Source organism: Larus michahellis, chromosome 6, assembly GCF_964199755.1.
Source record: "Larus michahellis chromosome 6, bLarMic1.1, whole genome shotgun sequence".
NCBI lineage: Eukaryota > Metazoa > Chordata > Aves > Charadriiformes > Laridae > Larus > Larus michahellis.
In genome coordinates, this window is record NC_133901.1 from 24192824 (window position 1) to 24213924 (window position 21101).

At 40.5% G+C, this 21101-nt stretch overlaps 2 protein-coding genes across 15 annotated transcripts in view; one reads left to right on the forward strand and one right to left on the reverse strand.

Moving 5' to 3' along the window:
* TRIP12 (thyroid hormone receptor interactor 12) overlaps positions 1-15570 on the reverse strand; it is a 79031-nt gene extending 63461 nt beyond the window's left edge. For 5 of the 13 annotated variants that reach the window (XM_074590899.1, XM_074590896.1, XM_074590891.1 and 2 more), the window contains exon 1: positions 15327-15464. The gene's annotated coding sequence lies outside the window, so the exon portion shown is untranslated. Of the gene's footprint in view, positions 1-6395; positions 6616-12047; positions 12104-15326 lie in introns of those variants that run through there. The other 8 variants (XM_074590898.1, XM_074590897.1, XM_074590892.1 and 5 more) reach the window with 6 other exon arrangements.
* Positions 15571-15770: 200 nt separating this feature from the next.
* The window catches only part of FBXO36 (F-box protein 36), a 28234-nt gene continuing 22903 nt past the window's right edge, over positions 15771-21101 (forward strand). For both annotated transcript variants that reach the window (XM_074590905.1, XM_074590906.1), the window contains exon 1: positions 15771-16003. In XM_074590905.1, coding sequence (XP_074447006.1) covers positions 15908-16003 — 96 coding nt within the window. In that variant the 5' untranslated portion in view covers positions 15771-15907. The remainder of the gene's footprint in view (positions 16004-21101) is intronic.

Sequence of the window (21101 nt, forward strand, 5' to 3'; positions counted from 1 at the left end):
CAAGCAGGTTATGCTATCCTCCTGAACAAAGGCTCCTACCCAGATGCTACACAAAAAAGGTCATAGGCCTAATGCATAGCAAGATTCCTACACCACATGATACAATCTGGGAAATGTCTTAATTGTAGTTGTTGAGGAAGAAATCCAATTAAAACAGGTTAAGTTTCCGGCTTCCTCAGCACTGGATCTGCATATGGATCTTCAGCTATCACAAGGATACTGCAACAACAAACACAAGGATTAAAACACATTTAAGGTTCCTAAACTGGGTAGTGCTCAAACCAATGGCATCTTGGAATTACATTCCACAGATACATCTTTGTGACCAAAGAAAAACAATTTATACATTGACATTATACCTTGCAGTGATGTAATTAAGAGCAAGCTCCAATACACATACCAAATTACTGACATAGGCACAATTAAATGCATTTACCTTGTATGAAATCATGAACCAAACTACCTATTAAATATCTGCATAGAGAAACAGAAGAGACGTTCTGCGCGAAGCTGAACAAAAGGAAGTCACACCCAAAGAAACACCTGCTAAACACTAAGGATTAAGCTGTCTTTAAGATGATCCTATCATTGATAGGATCAGGACTTTACAGTGCTCAGAGCTATTCTTTCAAGGTAACTACACAGAATAACATACAATATTAGCTTCCACAACTGCATTTTAGGAAGGTTCCAACCTTTACAGTCACGGAAAAAGTTGTCAAAAGCCAGAATACCAAGATTTATGAAAGAATTAAACAACTTTATGGCACACTTCATTGATGAGATTGCCCACTCTGCACATACACACACCTTTTCAGTACTCAGTAAATAAAACGAGTTTGTGGGAACGAGGCATTGTACCTGGGGATCACAGAGTACAGGAATGGCTACTGAGTATACCAAGAACCTGAATAGAAGCAGTTAAGATGCTGAACTTCAGTAAATATAAATGTTAGAGCCCTTTTAAATACTTTTTAGCAGGATGCCAGACCAGACAAAGTCTTAAGCTAGCCAAGAACTCACAATTGCAAACTTTAATACAGACAAAAAAGTCTACCATAAATTCCTCTCTTCCTTCCAATATGTGCAAGTACCACCAGCCTTTTTTTTGCTGCTTTACCTCACCAAAAACTCTTACCTCCTCTCTCCCAGGCTACCAACACACTTTCCTTGCACAAGCAACAACTGTAACTATGCCCATATTTTAGAGTTCAGTAGATTAACAAACTGACAGTAATAAGGTATTTTTTTCTCAGGGTCATAGCACGGCCAGGTTTGCCAAAGCCTGAATTCCTTGCTGATAGCCAGCCATCACAGAGTTGGATGAAAGGCTACTTACTTCCTGGCGAGGCAGCATTCCAATAGATGCTGCCTAAATCTGTTCAATGCTTTTTGTTACCTCTCAGCTAAACTACTGCACTCTGAGGTACTGAAAGGATTCCCAGACCACCAGTAATACAGAACACATATCAGAAGAACACAAAGTTTCTCCACAGCTCCAAGATACTTATAAAAGAATAAGCAGACCTGTAGGCTTTCTATAGCCTGATATGAGGACCAAAATTATTATTTAAAAACTAGATATTATAATAGTTGATTTGATAAGCCTTTGCTCTTGCATTTGCTCTGGGACCCAATCAGAATACTCAGGAGTTTCCTCCTACATGGGCAACCTTTTATCCTACTCTGATGCTTAACTATGCCTTACAAGCAAACCTACAACCTATCACCCTCAAACAACACATACTGATTCTGGTCTTGTCTAGGATTGGGATATGGCGAGGAAAAGACGAAAGGAAGGCAGTGTCCATTTTAAGTACTTTGTGTGTACATCAAAGATAGAATACTTTGGAGCAAAGCTATGCATCCATCTTGCTATGCTCACGAAATATGTTTTTGCAAACATGAAAAAACAATCCCATACCATTAAAATGACATTGAATTGGAAGCAACTTAACTCCTACACAAGATGTCTTGTCTTTTTGTTTTGTTTTTCTTTTAAAAAATATCCACAAGACACTCATATAGATTCCAAACTAGTCCATATGTTATCCTCTTCACTATTTATTTTAAGCCATTTAATAAAATGTACTAGTAAGGGAAACAAGATCAACGAAAAAGGCTATTTAACTGGAGATGGCAGCTTCATCACGATGCAAGATAGAACAACTCTCTTTACAACATTTGAGTAAAAAAAACATACAGGGAATGGCGTGGCTTCAGGGAAAGATTAAAGAAAGAATATAAAGTAGATAGACTTGTGAAGGAAGAGGGAAAATACCTGTAAAGCCCAGAAGCAAGCACAGTTTCTTCCTTGCCTCCCCTTTGCACAGCATCTTATCATATCAAACACAAACTTTAGGTATTTCATAAAGGCTACAGCCTCTCTTAATCCTACATCCATTTTGCTAATCAAAGATACTCAGCTAGGAGCACGCACCTCCCCATCCCACATATGATTAAGGAACAATGAAGCGTTCCAGTAATCACAGTATCTTTACTACCTCTACATCCCCACTTGAAGTCTTTGAAATAAATATCTTCTCCCATCAACTATTTCCTAGAACCTCCAACCCCAATTCGCTACCCAAAATGCCAAATTAATTGTACTAACTTTGTGTCTTTCCTCTATGCTTTTCAAACTTTACTTGTACGTTTTCTTTGAATTTAAAGCCTCCCCTGGCAGAACAGTTTTAGGACATAGATACTGTGTACCACAATTTGAAAACAGCCTGATCTGTCCAGCACAAGCTTCTTCCACAGAACTGAAAGTTAAATAGTTTGAAAACACTGCTCAAACTTATAGTATCCATTAAGAAATAGTTTCAACTATTACCTATTAAATGTCTATTTTGACTAATTACAAAGTAGAGGGTATAAAGCTTCTAGCATTGAATTTTCAAATCGGCACTGGTAGTGTAGTTTCAAATATTAAGGACAGCATGCCATTAGCATATACTAGTATGACAATATTTATTACATTAAACAGCTGCATGCTAACAGTCTAAAAGTTTACAGGGTGCTTTTTTTTTATTTTCAAAAAAACATTTCAGATGTGGTATAGCAGTGTGTATTTTATAATGGATACTTTTCTAACTAAAACAACAGTATAAACATTCTGTACATATTCAAGTATGACATATTCTAAGCCAAACACACCTTTTTTATAATTCCATTAACTGTAAGCTTAATAGTGATTACACTTCCTTATACTCTTCATACAAGATTTAACTTATACCAAAGTTACAGCACAGACTAAGGAGAGAAAACCTAAACAAGTCAGTCTTTAGGGCATTAGAGCTATCAGTTTGCACTATGCCATTTTTCAGCTGAACTCCATTATATTTTCCAGAGAGTACCACAGTATTGATGGAAGTTAAAAACCCAACTAGATTTCTTGGGAGACATCCTAGTGAGTGTGGTCATCTGAAGTTAGAAAGGAAAGTTAGTTCCTCTAATCGAAAAACCTAAGTGAAAGTCTCATGTACTTGGTAGAAGCTAGTTTCCAACTACTACATATATTTATCCAAAGTTCCTACCTTTGAGTACGTCTTTATTTCAAGCCCCTTCTCTTACAAATACCTTAGAAGGTACAGGGATAGAGTACAGTTATTAGTTTTACTCTACTGCCTGTGCAGGCCATTTTCATGTTAGAATTCAGCACATCAAACTTCAGGAGATAGTCAAATGTAGACAATTGCATCTGTACAACTTTATATAGACAATTTAAAACCTTGAACTATTGAACTATGGACACACTGAACTATCACCAGTTGTCACCCGTAAAAGCTTTCAAATTCTGATGAAGCAACCTGAAATTAGATCAGCCTCTCCTCCACACTCCACCACAAATGCTACTACAATGCAAGTATAATGAACAAAGCAGCTTAGATGACAGCCAGTCACAAACATATATTTTAAAATCCTTCCCACATCAAAGCTGGACCACCAACCTTTTTAACCTCCCCAACAAGCAGCAAACACCCACCAAGAATAGTTGCAACTCTGGTTTGTTGCAGTAACCTGGGATACTACTTATTAGTAACTAACTACCTTGATTCTGGATGCATCTTAATTTAACTAAACTTAGACATTTACTTCATTTTATTCTACTATAGGTTGAGCTTCTGCTTCTAGCTGCCATAGCTCTGGACTTGCACTAGTCACTTTCTGCTTTTGATATTGTCAACAGCAAGACCAAACCCTTCTGAAGGCTTTTTAAACAAGTTAGATAATACACATAAAGCAAAGGTAGGGCCTTACAAGTCCCAACTCAGTGATGTCTCCCACAAGCTATCCGAGAATCAGTGGAAATACAGCAGTTTGTGTCTTCTCTACTTGTCACGCTCCATGATCTCAAAGCAGCATTCATGAGTCAATGTGCACAAGACTCTGGGTCCTATATTCCTTGCCTCAGCTGTTCAGAGCTTAAGCTTGGTGGTTTAACATCTTTAGAATACCCCCCCCTTAACAGAGCTAAGCACAGAGATCCTCATGGGAGCAACCACCTTTCATGGTGTAGCTATAACATTTATGACAATACAGCTAGAGTCAGTGGTATAAAAAGTGAGCACTTACACATACTTTTGCACTTTGATTTTTTTTCTCCTCCTCCTTTAGCTAGCAACTAAATATTTTAGGCTAAATGTCAGGCATCTAAAGTACTTCAAACAAAAGTGATCCAAAAAACATGGTATGGAAGAATTGTCCCTTTGCTTCAAAAAACAAACTACTACTTAAAATGAGATCCCATTAGTGTTGACAGTATTTCCAGGAATAGGCCCTCTCCTTTCCTGAGAGACTAAAAGTTAAGACTGGTTCCTTCAAATACTTTTCACAGGACAGCCTGCCTTCCTCTGCTATGTCAGTAGTGTCATGAAGTTGTATTTGTTTACTCTATGAATGCATGTATATAGGCATTCTCACTAAACAAGAGTTTAGCAAAAGAGTAGAAGTACTCTTGAGGAGGACTATTAAGCTACAGTTTTCCACCTCTGTCAGTTTCAAAGTTTGCTGTATTACAGCAAACACACTACAGCAGGAGTATATTTGTCTAAGTACTTCCACCTTTTAGACATGGCTGGACTTAAAATATTCATGCATGTGAATGTGCAGTTGTAGGCCCAAAATTGAGAAAAACAGTTTCTGTAAGCTACGGATGCTTCAATATTTGTAACACTTGAAGGCAGGAAATAATCTTAAATTTGTGATGGAATTAAATTTTGAAACCCTAATTCAGTAGTGACGGGAAATCAGTAGATCCCAGAAGTTAATTTTTTTTGACAGCAGAACTTTCCCAAAACAGTAAGTACACATCAAAAATATGGAGCAGTAAATTATACTAATGAGACACTTGCAATGCCATGAGCTACAGTAATACCAAGCAGCATAGAGGTCCTATACCATGTTACTAAAAACAAGGAGTTTTGCTATAAACTAAGCCCTTGTAAATTGACATAAGTATTAGTGACTGCATGTTCCAGTTACTCACAGAGTGATACTGGGGGCGGGGGGGGGGGGGGGGGTGTGGCGCGAAATGAACAAGGAACCAGTGCTTAGGTATATATACACCACTACAGACTAACTGAGAATTCTCCAGTGCATTTGTACAAGAAGTATTTATCTGGAATACTCTATTCCATCACAGTTGGTCTTGGTCAAGAGAGATGAGTTACAGTTGAAAGAAAAGTGCTCTTACAGGAGGTCACTAATAAAGCCCATATTACTTAGCTTGGCAACAAGATGGTTACAAATGGCTTCTGTAAGTGCCAAGGGTAAGACAACAAGAGAAGAAAAATACTTAAAATGAGATGATAGCATTGATACAGTTAGCAGGCAAAACAGTTATGAGAAACTTTCAGGCTGGAAATTAGGAGATCTTAAATTTCCAGAAACAACATGCTGAAAGAATCTCCCAGGAGAACTGAAGAATTAAAAAAGCACATATGAAAACAAAACCAACACACACACTTACCTGCTTTTTAGATGGCTGTAAGTTAGAGATTTGATGTACCAACAATATTAGCAGATTACACTTTTGACATTATGAGGTCTCACTAAGCTTATTCTTAGATAGTACTTCACTGTCCTTACAGACAACTGAAAAATACCAAGTTCTGTTGTTCTGCCAGGCCAACCAAAAGACAGACACGATGCTCACGTTGCTCAAGACTGAGACACTCGGGTACAAAAAGTACTTTGAAAGCTCAGTTCCTAGAAAAGCCTAATACCCCCACTTTAATCTTTTTGCTATGGAAGCGAAACACCATTCTTGTTATCATAACACTCATTCTTTCTCAGAAGGTAAAAGAAGTCAGAGAAGGACACTGCAAGGAAGCAAGCCTGTATTATCTGCAGTTTGTGAAGCTTTTCTTGTCCTGTCCCATGGTACCCACCACTGAAACTCCATCATGGCTAAGGAAAGAAAACTTGTTCCCACACCTTCTGCTCAGAAGGAAGGGGAGGGCAGAAGACAGCTCTCCACAAAGCAAGTTCTTGCAGTAAACAGGGAGTTTTAGGATTTAAAAATAAAAAACCACAAACCATACACCACACTTTTGGATAGGGTTATTCTATGCAGAGGTTGTTTATCCACCTTGATCCGTCTATTGCTGTGTCACTCTGTGCCCATATGTTCACATTTGATATCTCCCAAATGTGTGCATGCGGGGGGGGCTGAGGGAGGGAAATATGCCAAAGCTGATACATTCAGAAAACCAAACCAGCTACTTGATTATTTTTTTTTTTTCCAAACTAGCAGAACAAAACATAGGAACACTGTGAAAGCATGACAGAGATTTTGTATTCAAGCTATGAACAACATTCAAGACAACTGATATTTCAGAATGGATTACAGAACAGAGAAAGTCAAAATACTAATTTAACTCTGTTAGATTAACAACATCACCTGCTATCTAGTTTTTATTTGCCATATTACTGAGCTGACTTTCCAAATAGCCTGACATAATTTTGTTGAAGGAAAACAATATTGCAAATCTAAATCTGTAAGGAAGAAACCATTTCTTAGTTGAAGGGGAACAGGTTTTAGATGAAAACACATTAAGTAATTTTGTGACACGCAGCAACCTACTCGACTTACTTCTGATTAAGGTTTTTTGGGGTTTTTTTAAGTGCTCCAACACCACTAAAACAAGATTACTTGCATTAATAGCACAGGTGAGATCTAGTAGGGTTTCTAGTAATTTCAAGTGGCCACGAAACTGCAACAATGAAACATACCATAAACAGATGCAACACAAGTTTAGAACAGTCAGACTGCTAAGAACAGGTTGAGAACTGACAAAGTGGTTCTGAAGTCTGTAACAGAGGAAAAAGCCTGATGCACCCAGGGAAAACACTTTACTCCAGACAGCCTCTGGGAGCAATAAAGTACAGCAACAAGTGCGTTCAATGCATTATATTTTGAAAGTGACAGATTGAGATTACCTTGCCTGCCACTTCGGTGGGGTCTCACAGGCAACTTTACATTTATTTTACGTCTGATCTCAAAAATTAACTCATTGCTACATTTGCCTTTACTACCAAGTTTCCAAGTAGACAGTTCTCACATTCTAGATCACTTGAGTTCATCTGCATACAGCACTGTGAAGTCAGAATCTTCAGTACCCATACTGTTCCAACTACAGTTTGGTTTCAGCAGTATGCCAAGAACCCCTGAACTACTAAAAAAAGAAAGAAAATCCCGCCCTTACCAACATGGCCATAGTGCCACAAAGTATTTAAACATTAATGAAAGGCACTTAAGTGATACTGTTCCTTCACATATTAAATGCCACAAAATTCATCTTTCCTCATCACAATTAACCTGAAGAGAGCTCAGTTTCCACTCTCTCCATGGAGTCTTTAAATTTGCAAATTGAGGTGTGCAACAGCATTTCTCTTAACAATGCTTCTTCAGGTTCTAGTTACAAAGTGATGATTAAAGTTTTGAGCTGGAGTACTGTTGTCAAGAGCTTAGTATAAAACATAGCTACATTCAGTTGCAAGTCTACAAATACTTGAGGTAAATGAGAAATAAGGAGTATGCAGCAGAACTATATCAGTTTAAAAGTTGCCGTGCAAGAAATTTGAAGAAAGCATATTTTCTATCTTATTTCTGGCAAAGAAATATATTTGTTCTTCTGCCAAGCTTTTTGTAACTGGGTAAGGGAATGAAACTAACTTCTTTAATCCATAATCTTATGGTATAATACAAATCATCATTTTTATTACCAGTGTTTTATCATATAAAGCTATCTGCTAAATAAATGAGTCAGAACATTACCAGAGTAAGATATGGCAGCACACATTGTCATTACGTAAACATGAAAAACATCATGGAATAGACTGTAGCAGATCTTTAAAGCACAACTTTTAGCACTTGGAAACCTGGCTTAAAGTTTGCCAAAGTTATGCAGCTTCCATTACTTTCTTTAAAAAGAGACAACAGTTGAAATGGTGTTCTCTCCAGAAATTTTCTAATTAAGTTCAAATCAAGTTGCATTTTTTTGTACACCAGTGGTATTCCTGCCTCTTCCATTACCTGAATCCATTTATTTTGATCACTGGTTTTACTTAAAGATCTGAAACCTAGCTATGCAGCTTCTTCTCAGGTACTATTCATGCAGGCTTATTCACACAGAGTATCAATGTCTGCATGCTCTTGCTCAAGTTAGTGATTTCCCACCTTCCCCTCACCCCTTTACAATGGATGAGCTCATCAGGCTATTATATCCGGAACAACTGCAAAAGTCAAAACAAGTTTTAAAGAGAAATTACAGTTCCCAATGAGTAACTTGATTACAATGGAGTATAACCTCAAAATAAAGAGGAAGAGAACATTCACTCTTTAAGGAAGAGCTCCAAGCTTGTATTCAGCATACAGCTTATTAATATGCACCTTCAGTTACTTTCTTCATTAGGTCTCTTTAAATGCATAGCCACATCTCACCTGTGATCAGAAGGTTCAGTTACACTGCACACACCTTCCAGGAAGGGACACTCTCTGTACTGAATAAGCTAATTACATAAGGGATCTGACATTAGAAGACACAGAACATTATTAACGTGGATAAGATGCCATCTTCTAGCCCTGATGTTAACCACATCTTACAATATTAGCTTGTCCAAAAATAGACATCTACCACAGATTCATATTCCACAAAGGTATATGATGTAAAGGCAGCTTTTCCTCACTAACTCCAGAAGTTAAAGTAAGCATCTAATCACTGTAACAGCATCAAGGACATTTAGTGTAAGTCCCTTGATTGTTTGGGAGGGCGAGTATGTGTGCAGTTTTCTTTTTCCTTTTCTTTGGGGCCGGCATAGGGGACATTGAAGTTCACCATCACTAGTGTTACTATGCATTGTTTACATCTACCCTTTTTTGGTGCCTCAACTCATTAATATTGCTCCTAAAAAAAAAATAATGTTTTCAACTCAGAAGATACTACATAAGCATATTTTTGATTTCTGTATTTATTTACCTGTACTTCTACTTCAACATCTAAACAGTACTGGACTAAGAGAGGAGGTACAGAACAGACCCCAAGCACGTAAAAGCCCACAGTACAGAAAGAAGATCATTTCCCCTATCCAGAGTGGCTAAGACAAACAACAACGAGCTCATAGCAAGGCAAATAAGACAGAAGTTAGACATGGAGTAACATGAGGGAGAATAAAACGGCACATCTTTGCTTTCTAAAAGCAAAGAAAGCGTTAAGGCTAGACCTAGCTACCTTGGAGCACAAGCATGTGCCAGATGACCTACAAAGGTTTGTCTCAGGCCTGTTTTTCCCTAATGGTTTTACCTTTAGGAACTACCCCTAAAAATCAATCAAAGTAGAAATTCTTCATTACATTTACCGCTCTGCATTAATAACAATTGATATTAACCATGCTTTAAACACACAATAGTTGCCAGTCACAAGTCTGATGAAGATGCACATTGCTGGTATTGAGTCTAATGCCCGTCTTGTGACTAGCTTTCTGAAAGTTTAACACCTTTGCCCCTGAATAACATATGTACATCAGAAAAAGAATGTTTGTGTTCCTTCATTTCCACCTTTACAAAAGTCTATCAAGTAGTTGCCCCTTTCTATGCTAAGTTTACTTATTTGGATGTTATGCAATAAAACAAGGGTTGTCAGTAACAAGTTACTCTGAAAGCAGAATAAACATGAAACACACCTTCCCTTTCAGATCTTAAAAAAGCCTTCTTGTTCAAGATGTACCAGGGACCTCAGCTTCCACTTTGAAATACCAAATTGCTCCCTGCAACACAAGGTTCACATTCCAAGAGATGACTCAGACCCTTTCATACCTTTTAAGAAGGTCAAATCTTTGCAGTTCAGCATGTGCACTTTATTGTGGACACCATCACAAAACAGACCAGACCATTCAGAAAACACTGAGAAACTGATCTCCCCGCTGCTCCATGAGACAGCACTGTACTTCTACGCATTATAGAATCCTTCCAGTTCCCACTCCACACATATGTTTGCAAGTTTCTTGTTGGTTTTTGGTGATTGGAAAGGGGGGAAAAAAAAAACAAACAAGAAGATGGAGCTATTTTATCAGTACAGTGATCAATGAAAAAACATTCATTCAAGAGTAAAGTCAAGTGGTGAGCAGGGCCAAGTGACCTCCTTAGGTCCTTTCCAAACTGGCTTACTATATGAATCATGACAAGAGAGGCTTTTTTGGAGCAACCGAAGGCAACTATGGCTTGAAAACCATTGCTAGTACTTCTCAGGCATCTTTAATATTGAAGTCCAGTATTAGATCACTGTGATTAACTTTCTTGATGTACACTTAACTTTTCCAGTTCTTCCTACCTAGACATCTTCACTTCAAAAGTTGACTATCTATTGCTCTTATACATGGCAGTTTTATGCCATATTTGTACTGAGTATGTTCATGAGTCAAGTAAGACTGGCAACAGTAAGTACATTGCAAGACAAGCCTTATTATAGACAGTGAGAGTAAACAGATTGGTTATGTGTGCTCGAACCCTGGCTGCCAGACAGAATTAAAGGAGAATATCACTGCATAGTTACACAGTTAGATTCTACCAACTTGATGAGAAAAATTTTATCACACAGCAGGACAAGGAGAACAATTGCTCTTCAAAACTAACCTTCACACTAAAGTAACCATCACTGTTATCTGAAAGCACGCAGCAGAGAAGCTAGTTGACGTAGTGTTGTCCTTCAACCTGACTGTACACTTGATATCATATGTGGCTAGAAATTTTCTGTTTACAGAAAACTGCTGAATTCACATTTTAATCATTTTGTTAAAAAAAGATAGCCTGATACAAGCAGCTACATACAAGCATGTTGTCATACTTGATCACCAGTGAGAAGTCTGAAAATAGTTTTGCTCCTTGAGAAACATATTATTTCACATAAATTGAAAAAAAAAATCAGGAAGGAAAAAAGAAAGCGTTAATGTGACTTTGTTTTGCAGTTACCAACCCCATGTCCCAAATTAAAACTTCGCTAGAAAAATGCTCAGCAAGAAGTTGGTTCATATACTGCCATAAATCTGCTATGATACTATATATAGATTAAAATATTAAGAGGAAATTCAAAGTATTACTTCTTCAGAAATATAAACCCACTGACCCAAAGGTAATCTATTACCCTACCAAAAAATTCAGACGAACTACTACCTTCAGAGTCAGTACTGAATGAGGCAGTGACAGCTTGATGAAAAGTTTCCCCTATTAACAATGTCACAGAGTCCACAAAGTGTTTTACAGGTAGCATTACTAATTTGGCAGGTGATGAACAGGACACAGATCATCCAACAGGCCAACAGAAGACCCCAGAAACACTGCAGGTTAAGTTTTTGACAGTGTGGTAGTACACCATGTTGTACAACTTTGGGATTTGATTATACTTTGTCACAATAATTTAGTCTCAGTGTGACAGAAGACAGACCTGCGATGAGAAGGGTTCCACATGATGCTAATTAGCTTGTTAGAAAATACAGCATGGCCTATAAATGTAAGATTAACACAGACATTTCTGAGATTCACTTACATTGCAAACTAAATACAAACATGTAGGTTAGTCAAACAATAACTCTCTCTTGTGCTTCGGCTTCATTGCCTAGAAACAAAATAATTTAGTCAGGTTACCTTCCTGGATTGTCTCAAAGTAAATAACTGTACTTATTAGTGATGTAAGGACCCACACAAAAATTCATTATGGCTTCATTCATGACATTAAAGTCAACTGTATTACGTTTTTGCTAAATGGCTGCAGGAGGACTGCAGTGTCTTTGTTGCCTATAGCTTGGGGCCTCAAATTTAGAGATTATTTAAGAACAAGTTTTCATTACAATTTTCTTCTACAATATTTGCATTCTGGGTTTGAAGACAGTCAAAGTGAAATATAAAAAGAAAAAAAATGAACTCGTGCATGATTCCTGACTGAGAATGACAGTTCTGATTATTCATTTACTGGAAAGATACAGATTGTTTCCCTAATGGTCAGTTTGGCCTGAACAACTTTTGCAAGACATCAAAAGACTCCATTTTCATAAGCCTCTTACTCAACAGGTCGGCACTCCTACCACAGTAGATCTGCTATATTAATAAGTAGTAATGCCACACTGTGGATGACCTACAATTTTTCTGCTAACAGCTAAGACCTGTTTAGGCTCCTACCTATGGAGCCAACTGGAGACCGAAGAACAGTCAGAATTAAAGTTGTCAGTTTAAGCTTACTACTCCCAATTTTTTCACAGGCACCCTAGGAGCGAAATAAATTAAAAAAAACAAAACAGATTACCTCTATTGCTACTAGAACAACAGGATACACCAAACAATAAAAATTAAAAATACCCTTCCATTTTAAGATCAAAATCAGTGCATATACAGAATCAAGACATTCACAATCAGCTACATTTTACAAATATAGAAACTATTACAAGTTAAAAACATGTATGTTTCTGAAAACTAGAAGTACTATTTACAGTATTTACTTACCAGAAGACTGCTTTTAAATTTCTTAGTTGAAATATAACATTGTTAAAAATATTTGCTGCAAAACCTGAAATACTAATATTTTCATAAACACATTTCATTCCTCTCAATATTTATTAAATAGGCTACCAAACAATAGAAAGGTACACAGTTATTCTTCAAGTACTGCTTTCATGTTCATTACACATATTTTTATATACATAAAAAATAAGCTAGATTTTAAAACTTTTAATGCAATGGAAAACTTAAACCTCATGAAACTGTTTGAGCATCAAATCAAATACCAAAAACACACTCCTGTACAATCAGAAGTCTAGTCTTGGTGGTGGGAGGGAAGAAAGAGAGAGAAAACTGGAGAGAATATACCAGAGATAAACAGAAGTAATCACAGCAGTGCTTGCCAGCTTTTAAAGTCTTACAAAGAAAATACATCCACAGTGTCACTCTCCCTAAAAAAAGCTTGCAAAATTAAAGTCATTAGAATTCTTCTTTTTTTTCTCATTATGAAGGATGTACTTCATATTTGTCAGGTGGTAACTACTCAACTCCTCTTTCTGACAGCCTTTAAAGCACCAGGAAGCTCAATATTCAAAACACACACAATACATAACTCAAACAGGATAACTTCCACAGTTTAAGTTTTGTGTTATGGTGTTAGAACCTCTGGATCAATATTATTTCTGCTGAACAATGCAGAAAGGAAAAGAAAAACCTCAACAGTCTTTTGGAAAAAAAAATATTTCAAATTAAAATTATTACTGGATTGCTACACATAATAAAACCACCCTCAAAACAAACTGCACACACTCTAAAAATGTTCCCAAGTTGCATGCCAGATTTGGAGAATAAATTTAGGCCACTACCAAGCACTCATTTCTTCCCCGTGTGTAAATGCGACACAATCGGGCCTCACATGCAGGCCTCTCTCTCCAATACAGGCAGGACCTTTGTTCGATACGTCGATGTTTTTCCCCCAAAGCCCTTGACATAACTTTCCATTCTTTCCCCTATTATTTTCCGGTTCACAGTCTAGACTTTCGGACTCCCGTTCTGTGAAAACCCCTGGCTGTCGAGAAAGCCAGTGCACTCGGAAAGGGGCGGGGGGTGGGGGGGAAGAGAAGGGGGAACAATAAAAAAGTTGAACAGCAGGAAGACGGGCCTACAGGTCTGGCGAGAGCCCCGGTATCGGTTTGTTTGTCAGCCCCAGCCCACCACAGCGGCACCGGGGGAGGCTGGTGGGGGGCGGCGATGCCACCGGCCCCTCGCAACTTGTCCCACTCCCCGGGCTCCCCCCCCCCCCCCAAACCCCGTCGGGGAAGGGGAAGGAGGAAGAGCCAGGCAGGAAAGGCAGAACCCAGCGTTTGATCAGCCTCCAAGTACGGCGCATTATGCAAGCGAACGCGAGGACCGGGCAACTTGCTTCTCGACTGTGAAAGCAACAAAAACATCGGCTCTAAAACATTAACTGCGAAAATAAACCCCTCCCGTGGGCAGCCGGCGCTGTAACTCCGGCCCTACAGGCGCCTCCATTCTCTTCCCACCTTCCCCCCCCCCCCCCCCCCAAAAAAAAAAGCTTGTGAAATATGGACGTCGGCCGATTATTTAGCATTTTTTTATCGAGCCGGGCAGGGGGAGGGAAAGAGGAGTTTCTATTTTTTCCTTTAAAATATTCGATAGCTCCTTCGGGGAGGGGAAAAAAACCAAGGAAACAAAAAAAAAATTAAAAAAAAGGAGGGAGCCATTAGGGAAAAGGGGGCCAACCGGAGTGGGGGAGGGAGACGGCGGGGAAGGGCATACAGCTCGGCACGGCGGTGTCAACACTGACACTGCCCTTTTGTATCGGCTGCGACCCAGGGCCCGGCGCGGGGAGGCCGCGCTGCCCCCACCCGCCGGGCGGCCCGGGCGAGGCGAGGCGGCGGGCGGCAGCCCTGCCCGGCACCGGGGGGGGAGAGGGGATGTCCCTAGAGCGGGCTCCGGTGACTGCCTGGCCATTTTGTCGGCTCCGTTTCCACCCCCTTCACTCCTCAGCGAGGGCCCCCTCCCCTCGCCCCATTATACACCTCCGGGGCCCCCACACACACTCACCAGCGCGACGTCGTGTCGGCCCCGTTTCCCCACCGCTCCCCCCTCCCGCCCCCCATCCGCAACAATGCTCCGGGATGGCGCTGCTCCGCTCCCCTCCCCCTGCCCCGGGCCGCCACGAAGGGCAGCTCAGTTAATGCCGGGGATGACACAACAGGCCCGGCCCAGAGGCTACCGAGGGGCCCAGCGCCACGCCGCCCCGCGCCCGCCTCCCCAGCGCCCCCAGAGAGAGCGGAGAGGCCCCAGGTACCTAGTTTGTCCCGATGCGGCCTCCGCAGACGCTCCGTGCCTCCCCTCCTCCCGGCAGCAGCCGCCTTCTCTTCCCTTCAATTATCAGCTGAAGCCGCAGCACCGAGCAGCGCCTCGCCCGCCGCCTCCGCCGCCGAACCCCTTCCAGCGGCGCGAGGGGGAGGCTGCGGGACTACTTTCTCCCGGCGCCGGGGCCCCGCCGGGGCCTGCGCGCCTCCCCCGGCCCGACAGGCGGCCCCCGCCCCGCCTGCCGCCCCCCGCGCAGCCCCCGCCGCGGCCGTCTGCGCGCACGGCTCCCTGCGCTCGGAGGGGTCGACGGTCGGCTTTCGGTATCCCTCCGCCGGGGTCGTCACCCCTGGGTCCGAGCTGAGCGTCTCCCCGCGGGTGCGGGCGGGGGGCGCGGGAGGAGAGGCGGAGCTCGGCGGGGGAGCGGGGCTCTGCCAGTGGCGGGGGAGAAGACCCTGCCCGGCCACCGCGCTGCCACCGGCCCTGCCCCTTTAAGAGGGGGCTGGGCTGCCGGTGACCCCGTGTGATGTCTGCCTCTTCCTGGTTGCCATAGACACTGCCTTCCAGCGTCCCAAAATGGCGTCGCTGCTAGGAGAGGAGGTGTTCGAGACGCGCCGGCAGGCCCCGGCCCCCAGCAAGGACTTCTGCCAGCTGCTCGTCACCCGGCGGGAGGTGGGTGCCAGGGGGCTTGCCCCGCCGCTCTCTTCCCCCTCACCTCACGCCCGTGAGGGAAGGCAGCTGGGGCCTGCCCCGGCTCCTGAGGCAGCGGCGGCCGTAGTGAGGGCCCCGTGGGGAGCAGAGGGGCTGTGTCGGGGAAGGGCAGGTGTCACCTGCTAGCGCGGCCGGGTAGCCACCAGTCAGCGCTGCTGGTTCGGCCTCCTGAGGGCTGGGAACGCCTTGCTGCGGCCTTGGGATGTGGTGTCGGTTAGTAGCCGGGGAGCAGGTAAGGTTTTGCTACCGAAAAGCGTTAATACCTGGCATAGGCGAAAGCCTGTCTGGACGAGGAGCCTCTGTGTGGGGGAGATTCCTTCTGCCTAGAGCATCCCAGGCCTGTGGGATGCGGCTCTGGGTGAGGATCAGAGGAAGGCAGCAAAAACCCGATCATAGAATCATAGGATGGGTTGGAAGGGACCTTAAAGATCATCTAGTTCCAAGCCCCCTGTCATGGGCAGGGACACCTCCCGCTAGACCAGGCTGCTCAAGATCCTTCAAAACGGTGAGTTAGTAGCCTTGGGAAAAAATATATACACAACTGTGATTTTTGTAACCTTAAAACAAACTTAAGTCTTTAAAACAGTGAGTTAGTAGCCTTGGGAAGAAGTACATACACATCTGTGACTTTGTAACCTTAAAACAAACTTAAGTCTACTCTCAGAAATGCCTCACAAATAAATGAGATGCTAACGCTTAAAGTAAATAAATAACAAATCCTTAAGTAACATCACAGTATTTCTCCTAAGGAAAGACAAGTTTAGCTGCACTCACTTAAGGCGAGGGGAAACAACAGTCTAGCATCTCATTCCAGGAAAATAAACTTAAATTGGCCATCTGGGAATGGGAAGATTGTGTATATTTTCCGTGTGGTACCTGAAGATGTTTAGGTGTCCTGCCTTATGTCTGTACGTAACTGGTTTTCCAATCAGGGAAATGAGCAATCCTAAATATCTTAAAGGAGATTTTTTTGAACTTTTTCTGAAATATGCAGCAAAATGTGCTCTATGAGCGTTCTTCAGAAAAAACTAATAATAATCATCAGTGATGAATATTTGATAGTAAACAAAAGAGATTTAACAAACCTGATTATGAGTTGGTAAGGTTATGAAATAAAAATGCAAATCTATAATTTTTGTTTCATTTTGACCTATTTTTGATTGGGTTGACTTTGTATGAATAGGAGATGAATATAGATGCTTGTCTCAGGCTGAACAGACTGATTTAGAAGTTGTGAAGTTTCAAAAATTTTTCTGAGAAAGTTTTTAAAATGTCTCACCAGAACAAGAAAAACAACATATTTTGAAACTCGGAGGAAGTTTCTGGTTTGTTTTCCCAAAGTAAACCAAAATAGTGAACGTATATTCTTCCAGGGATGAGAGGATTGTCGGGTTTGTAATTGAGAAATTAGAGAGAGGGGGAGGTGACAAACTGAAGTTCAGCTGCAATTCCAAATGATCTTTCTTCTGCGTGTTATATGGAGCTTCTTTTGGTCTCTCCAGTGCCAAGATTTTCTTTTTAAATCACCAGTGTCTTTAGCAGTTTCAGAAGGGGTTTTGGTTTCATTCTTTAAAAAAAAATAATAAAATTAAGATAGAACTGAGAAGGCAACCTTAGGGAGCTTTGAGTTCCACCAAAATTGAGACTAATTATGGTGCTGCACAATAGCTGGGAAATACGTGCTTTTCTGTAGCTAAGGTCTTGTAATGGGCCTGTCCCATTGACCTCAGGGGAATCATATCAGTGCCATGCTTCTTCATGGTATATGTAATTGAGTGTTAGGGCGTTTTTACCGTTCATTTTTGCACTCGGATAATAAAAATAAGATGTTCCGTATTAATATTATCTTCATTTTTTTTGGTTCTCGTATCAGTTTCCTGTCAAATACCTCAGATATCTATTTTTGCGTTTTGTTTTCAGCTGCCCAAATATATCCTTAAAACAAGCCAAAGTCAGTTAACATAAACTGTGCAAAAAGCTTTGTAACTGTCAGTGGAAGTAAGTTAAAATTATTCTGTAAATGTTTATTGTACAAAAGCGTTACCAGGAAGTTAGTGTCATTGAAAAAGAACTGGTTTGGTTTATTTGAAAAATTTTGTTTTGATTTTATGACGGTAAGATCGTTTGAGCATGATGCAGTGAACATACGTATTTCAACATATCACTATATCCTTTGAAGCTGATGTATCTGATTCCAGCAAAACTTCCCAGTTCAATCAGATTTGAATTCACTATTGCTGAAAACAACTAACTTCATGTAAGTAATCTCTGAGATTTTAACTGCTGTACACATAAAACTTATGGATTAGTTAGCCTTTCTGCAGGCTATGGAGTCCCCTAAGAAGAGATCTGTGTCAAAAATAGTAATCAAATATAGGCATCACCGATGTGCCAAGTTATGTATCATGTAAAATGTATTTAGTCATAATGTGTTAGCATCTAGGAGGCCTAGTTGTTGGTTCACGTTCCCAGTATGCTATTTTGCAGTCTCCTAATAATAGTCATTGCCTGAAAGACTTTACAGTCTAAGCCTCCAACCTTGCACATAGTTACATGAATGCTGAAATTTGCTACTTTCAATAGTCCCATTCTTCGAAGTCAGCGGTTTCAAAACAGTCCATTGTTTTTCTTTAAAAACAAAAAGGGAGTTTGTGGCTGCATGGTGGATTTGTACGAAGGCTCCCATATTTCTGTGAGCGTTGCCCTACTTTGAATGGTCTACTTGGGCTTTACGTGAGCAGTAAATTCATCTCCTTGAGGATGAAGTTATTAATTTACTGGGCATGTCTTGCACAGCTCCAGAGTGCATGTACCTGTGGTGATGATCAGGGTTTTCAGGTATCAGCTGGCTATCAGGTCAAACTGTCTATAGAACCAGAAATCCTGTACACGTACAGAAGGTCTTAAGAATTGGTTAGGGCAAAAAATTTAGTTGGACAATGGCCATATCTGTGGGAAAGCAAGTCCATGGTAGCAGGCTTTGTGTTCAAACAAGCCATGTGAATCGACATCTCTCTTCCATCATGCAACCTGATATGTTAGGGATGTTCTCCAGAAGGCATTTTTGAAGTCTTCTACGGTGTCAGGATCAATACAGGCCCACACTATTGTATAACTAAATATAAATGAACTGGAATTGCTGTAAATTAAAAGAAAGGACAGCTCTGAGAGCAGAGTTAAGCGTACACTAAGAATTTTGCTGAAGCTAAGTATAGGACAATAAAATAAAGAGTACAAGACAGACAAAAAGAGTACCTAGGGTGTGACACCACAGGAGCATACATCCTCAGCTGTAAGCATGTGAATTACTTTATTACTGCAAAAATAAACTGGAAAATATTTATTTATTACTTTCAATGTTGTCAATCGTAATAATAGCAAGGTGTACTTCATCATGCTTGTTTGTGTTTAGCTCAGATCTAGAGAGACTAAAACACCTGGAAAAAGGGAAGTAAGGCCTTCTGTAGGCAAACAAGATATTGGAAGCAGTCAAAAACAGAAGGTACTTTGAACTCCTCTTGCCAATCGAATGCAACAGTAGTTTAAAAAAAAAAAAAAACAGCTAGAAATACACCCACTTGTGTGGGTGCATTTGTGTACAAAAAATGACAAGGAGACCCTGATGGTAACCTTTTATTTTGCAACAAGAGACAGCTTCCATCCCAGATACAAATTCAATTTCAATTACATTTCAAAATTAGAGCCATTAATTAGGACTTTATAAACAAAGGTATTGACTACTCAGTAGCAAGCATGCATTGCCATTGAGAAGTTAGGATGGGAAGATTACCAACTAGTTTCTGTGTAAGATACTTCAAGGAGGAAGCATAAGGAGAAGGGGAGAGCCTTGTAACTCATTGCAAATAACTCTTCTAAAAGTAGACTGTATAGAGGTACAGATGCATAAGTGAGTATTCATGGAATGCAGTTCAACCAGTGGGATTGTGTAGAAGGAGAGATCTTTCAAACAATAAGTTAAAAGACTATTTTTTCCAAGTACCTATTTCAAGGCTGCAATCATAACTTTACAAATGCAGGGAAACTATCCCACGTGTTTCCCCTGTGTAGGCATCTACCAATCCCACTGCAGAAATATAGGCTGAAATACTGTAGGCTGAAGGAGATGACTTCAGGTCATCAAGTCCTAGTCCCTGCTTTCATCCAGATGTATAATAGATCTTCATAGCATAAATGGGACTTGATGTGTTTCAAAGGTAGTGAGGCTTTTTTTGCCTTGCTCCTTCACACAGAATAATTTCCCCAGATCATCACTTCTCTCATGGTTAGAAATGCAGTCATACAGAATAGTTTACAACTTATTTTGTGTGGGGGTATCTTTTAGCTTGAATACTGCTATTGTGTGTAGGTAGCAATGTTATATATGTGTGTATACAGGTATGTAGATTTGTATATATATAAAACGTTATATATATTTAATAAATATGCCCTCTTGTCAGGGTTTGTTTTGTTTTTTCAGTCTCCACTTGTGAAACAGACTCTCTACTTCCTGGACACTTTAGTATCTTTACACTGCATTTCTTCCCATTAGAACTTTTGTTCTTAACAATAGTAAGTCTTACGAGTGCCATATGCAAAGGCATACTTAATTCCCTGCATTTTCTGGAAAATTCTATGTGATTTAAATTTTAGGATTGTATTTAACTTTCTCTACCAAAATCACATTAGTGACTCTTGATCACCCTTTGAAGAATTACTATACCAATGTTTTTTTCTCTTCTGTCAACTTTCAATTTATAGCCTTTTGGTTTATAGCAGAAATTATTTCTAAATGAGTGACTTTGCCATTTGTACTTTTCAGTTTCTGTCCCCTCCCCTCCACTTTCCCCAGGAATGCTTTGAGTTGTTATGAAGGAGAAGTTGGTGTACATATCAGTATCAACATACTAAATAGAAAAACATGCTTGACCATAAAATGTCTACTAGTAATCCTGCTAGAATTCATGGGAACAGTAGTTAGTTTTTGTCTTGTGTGAGTGCACGTAATACCATGTAGAATGGGAATCTTTTTTGTCCCAAGACTGACATCAAGGTCGGCAAC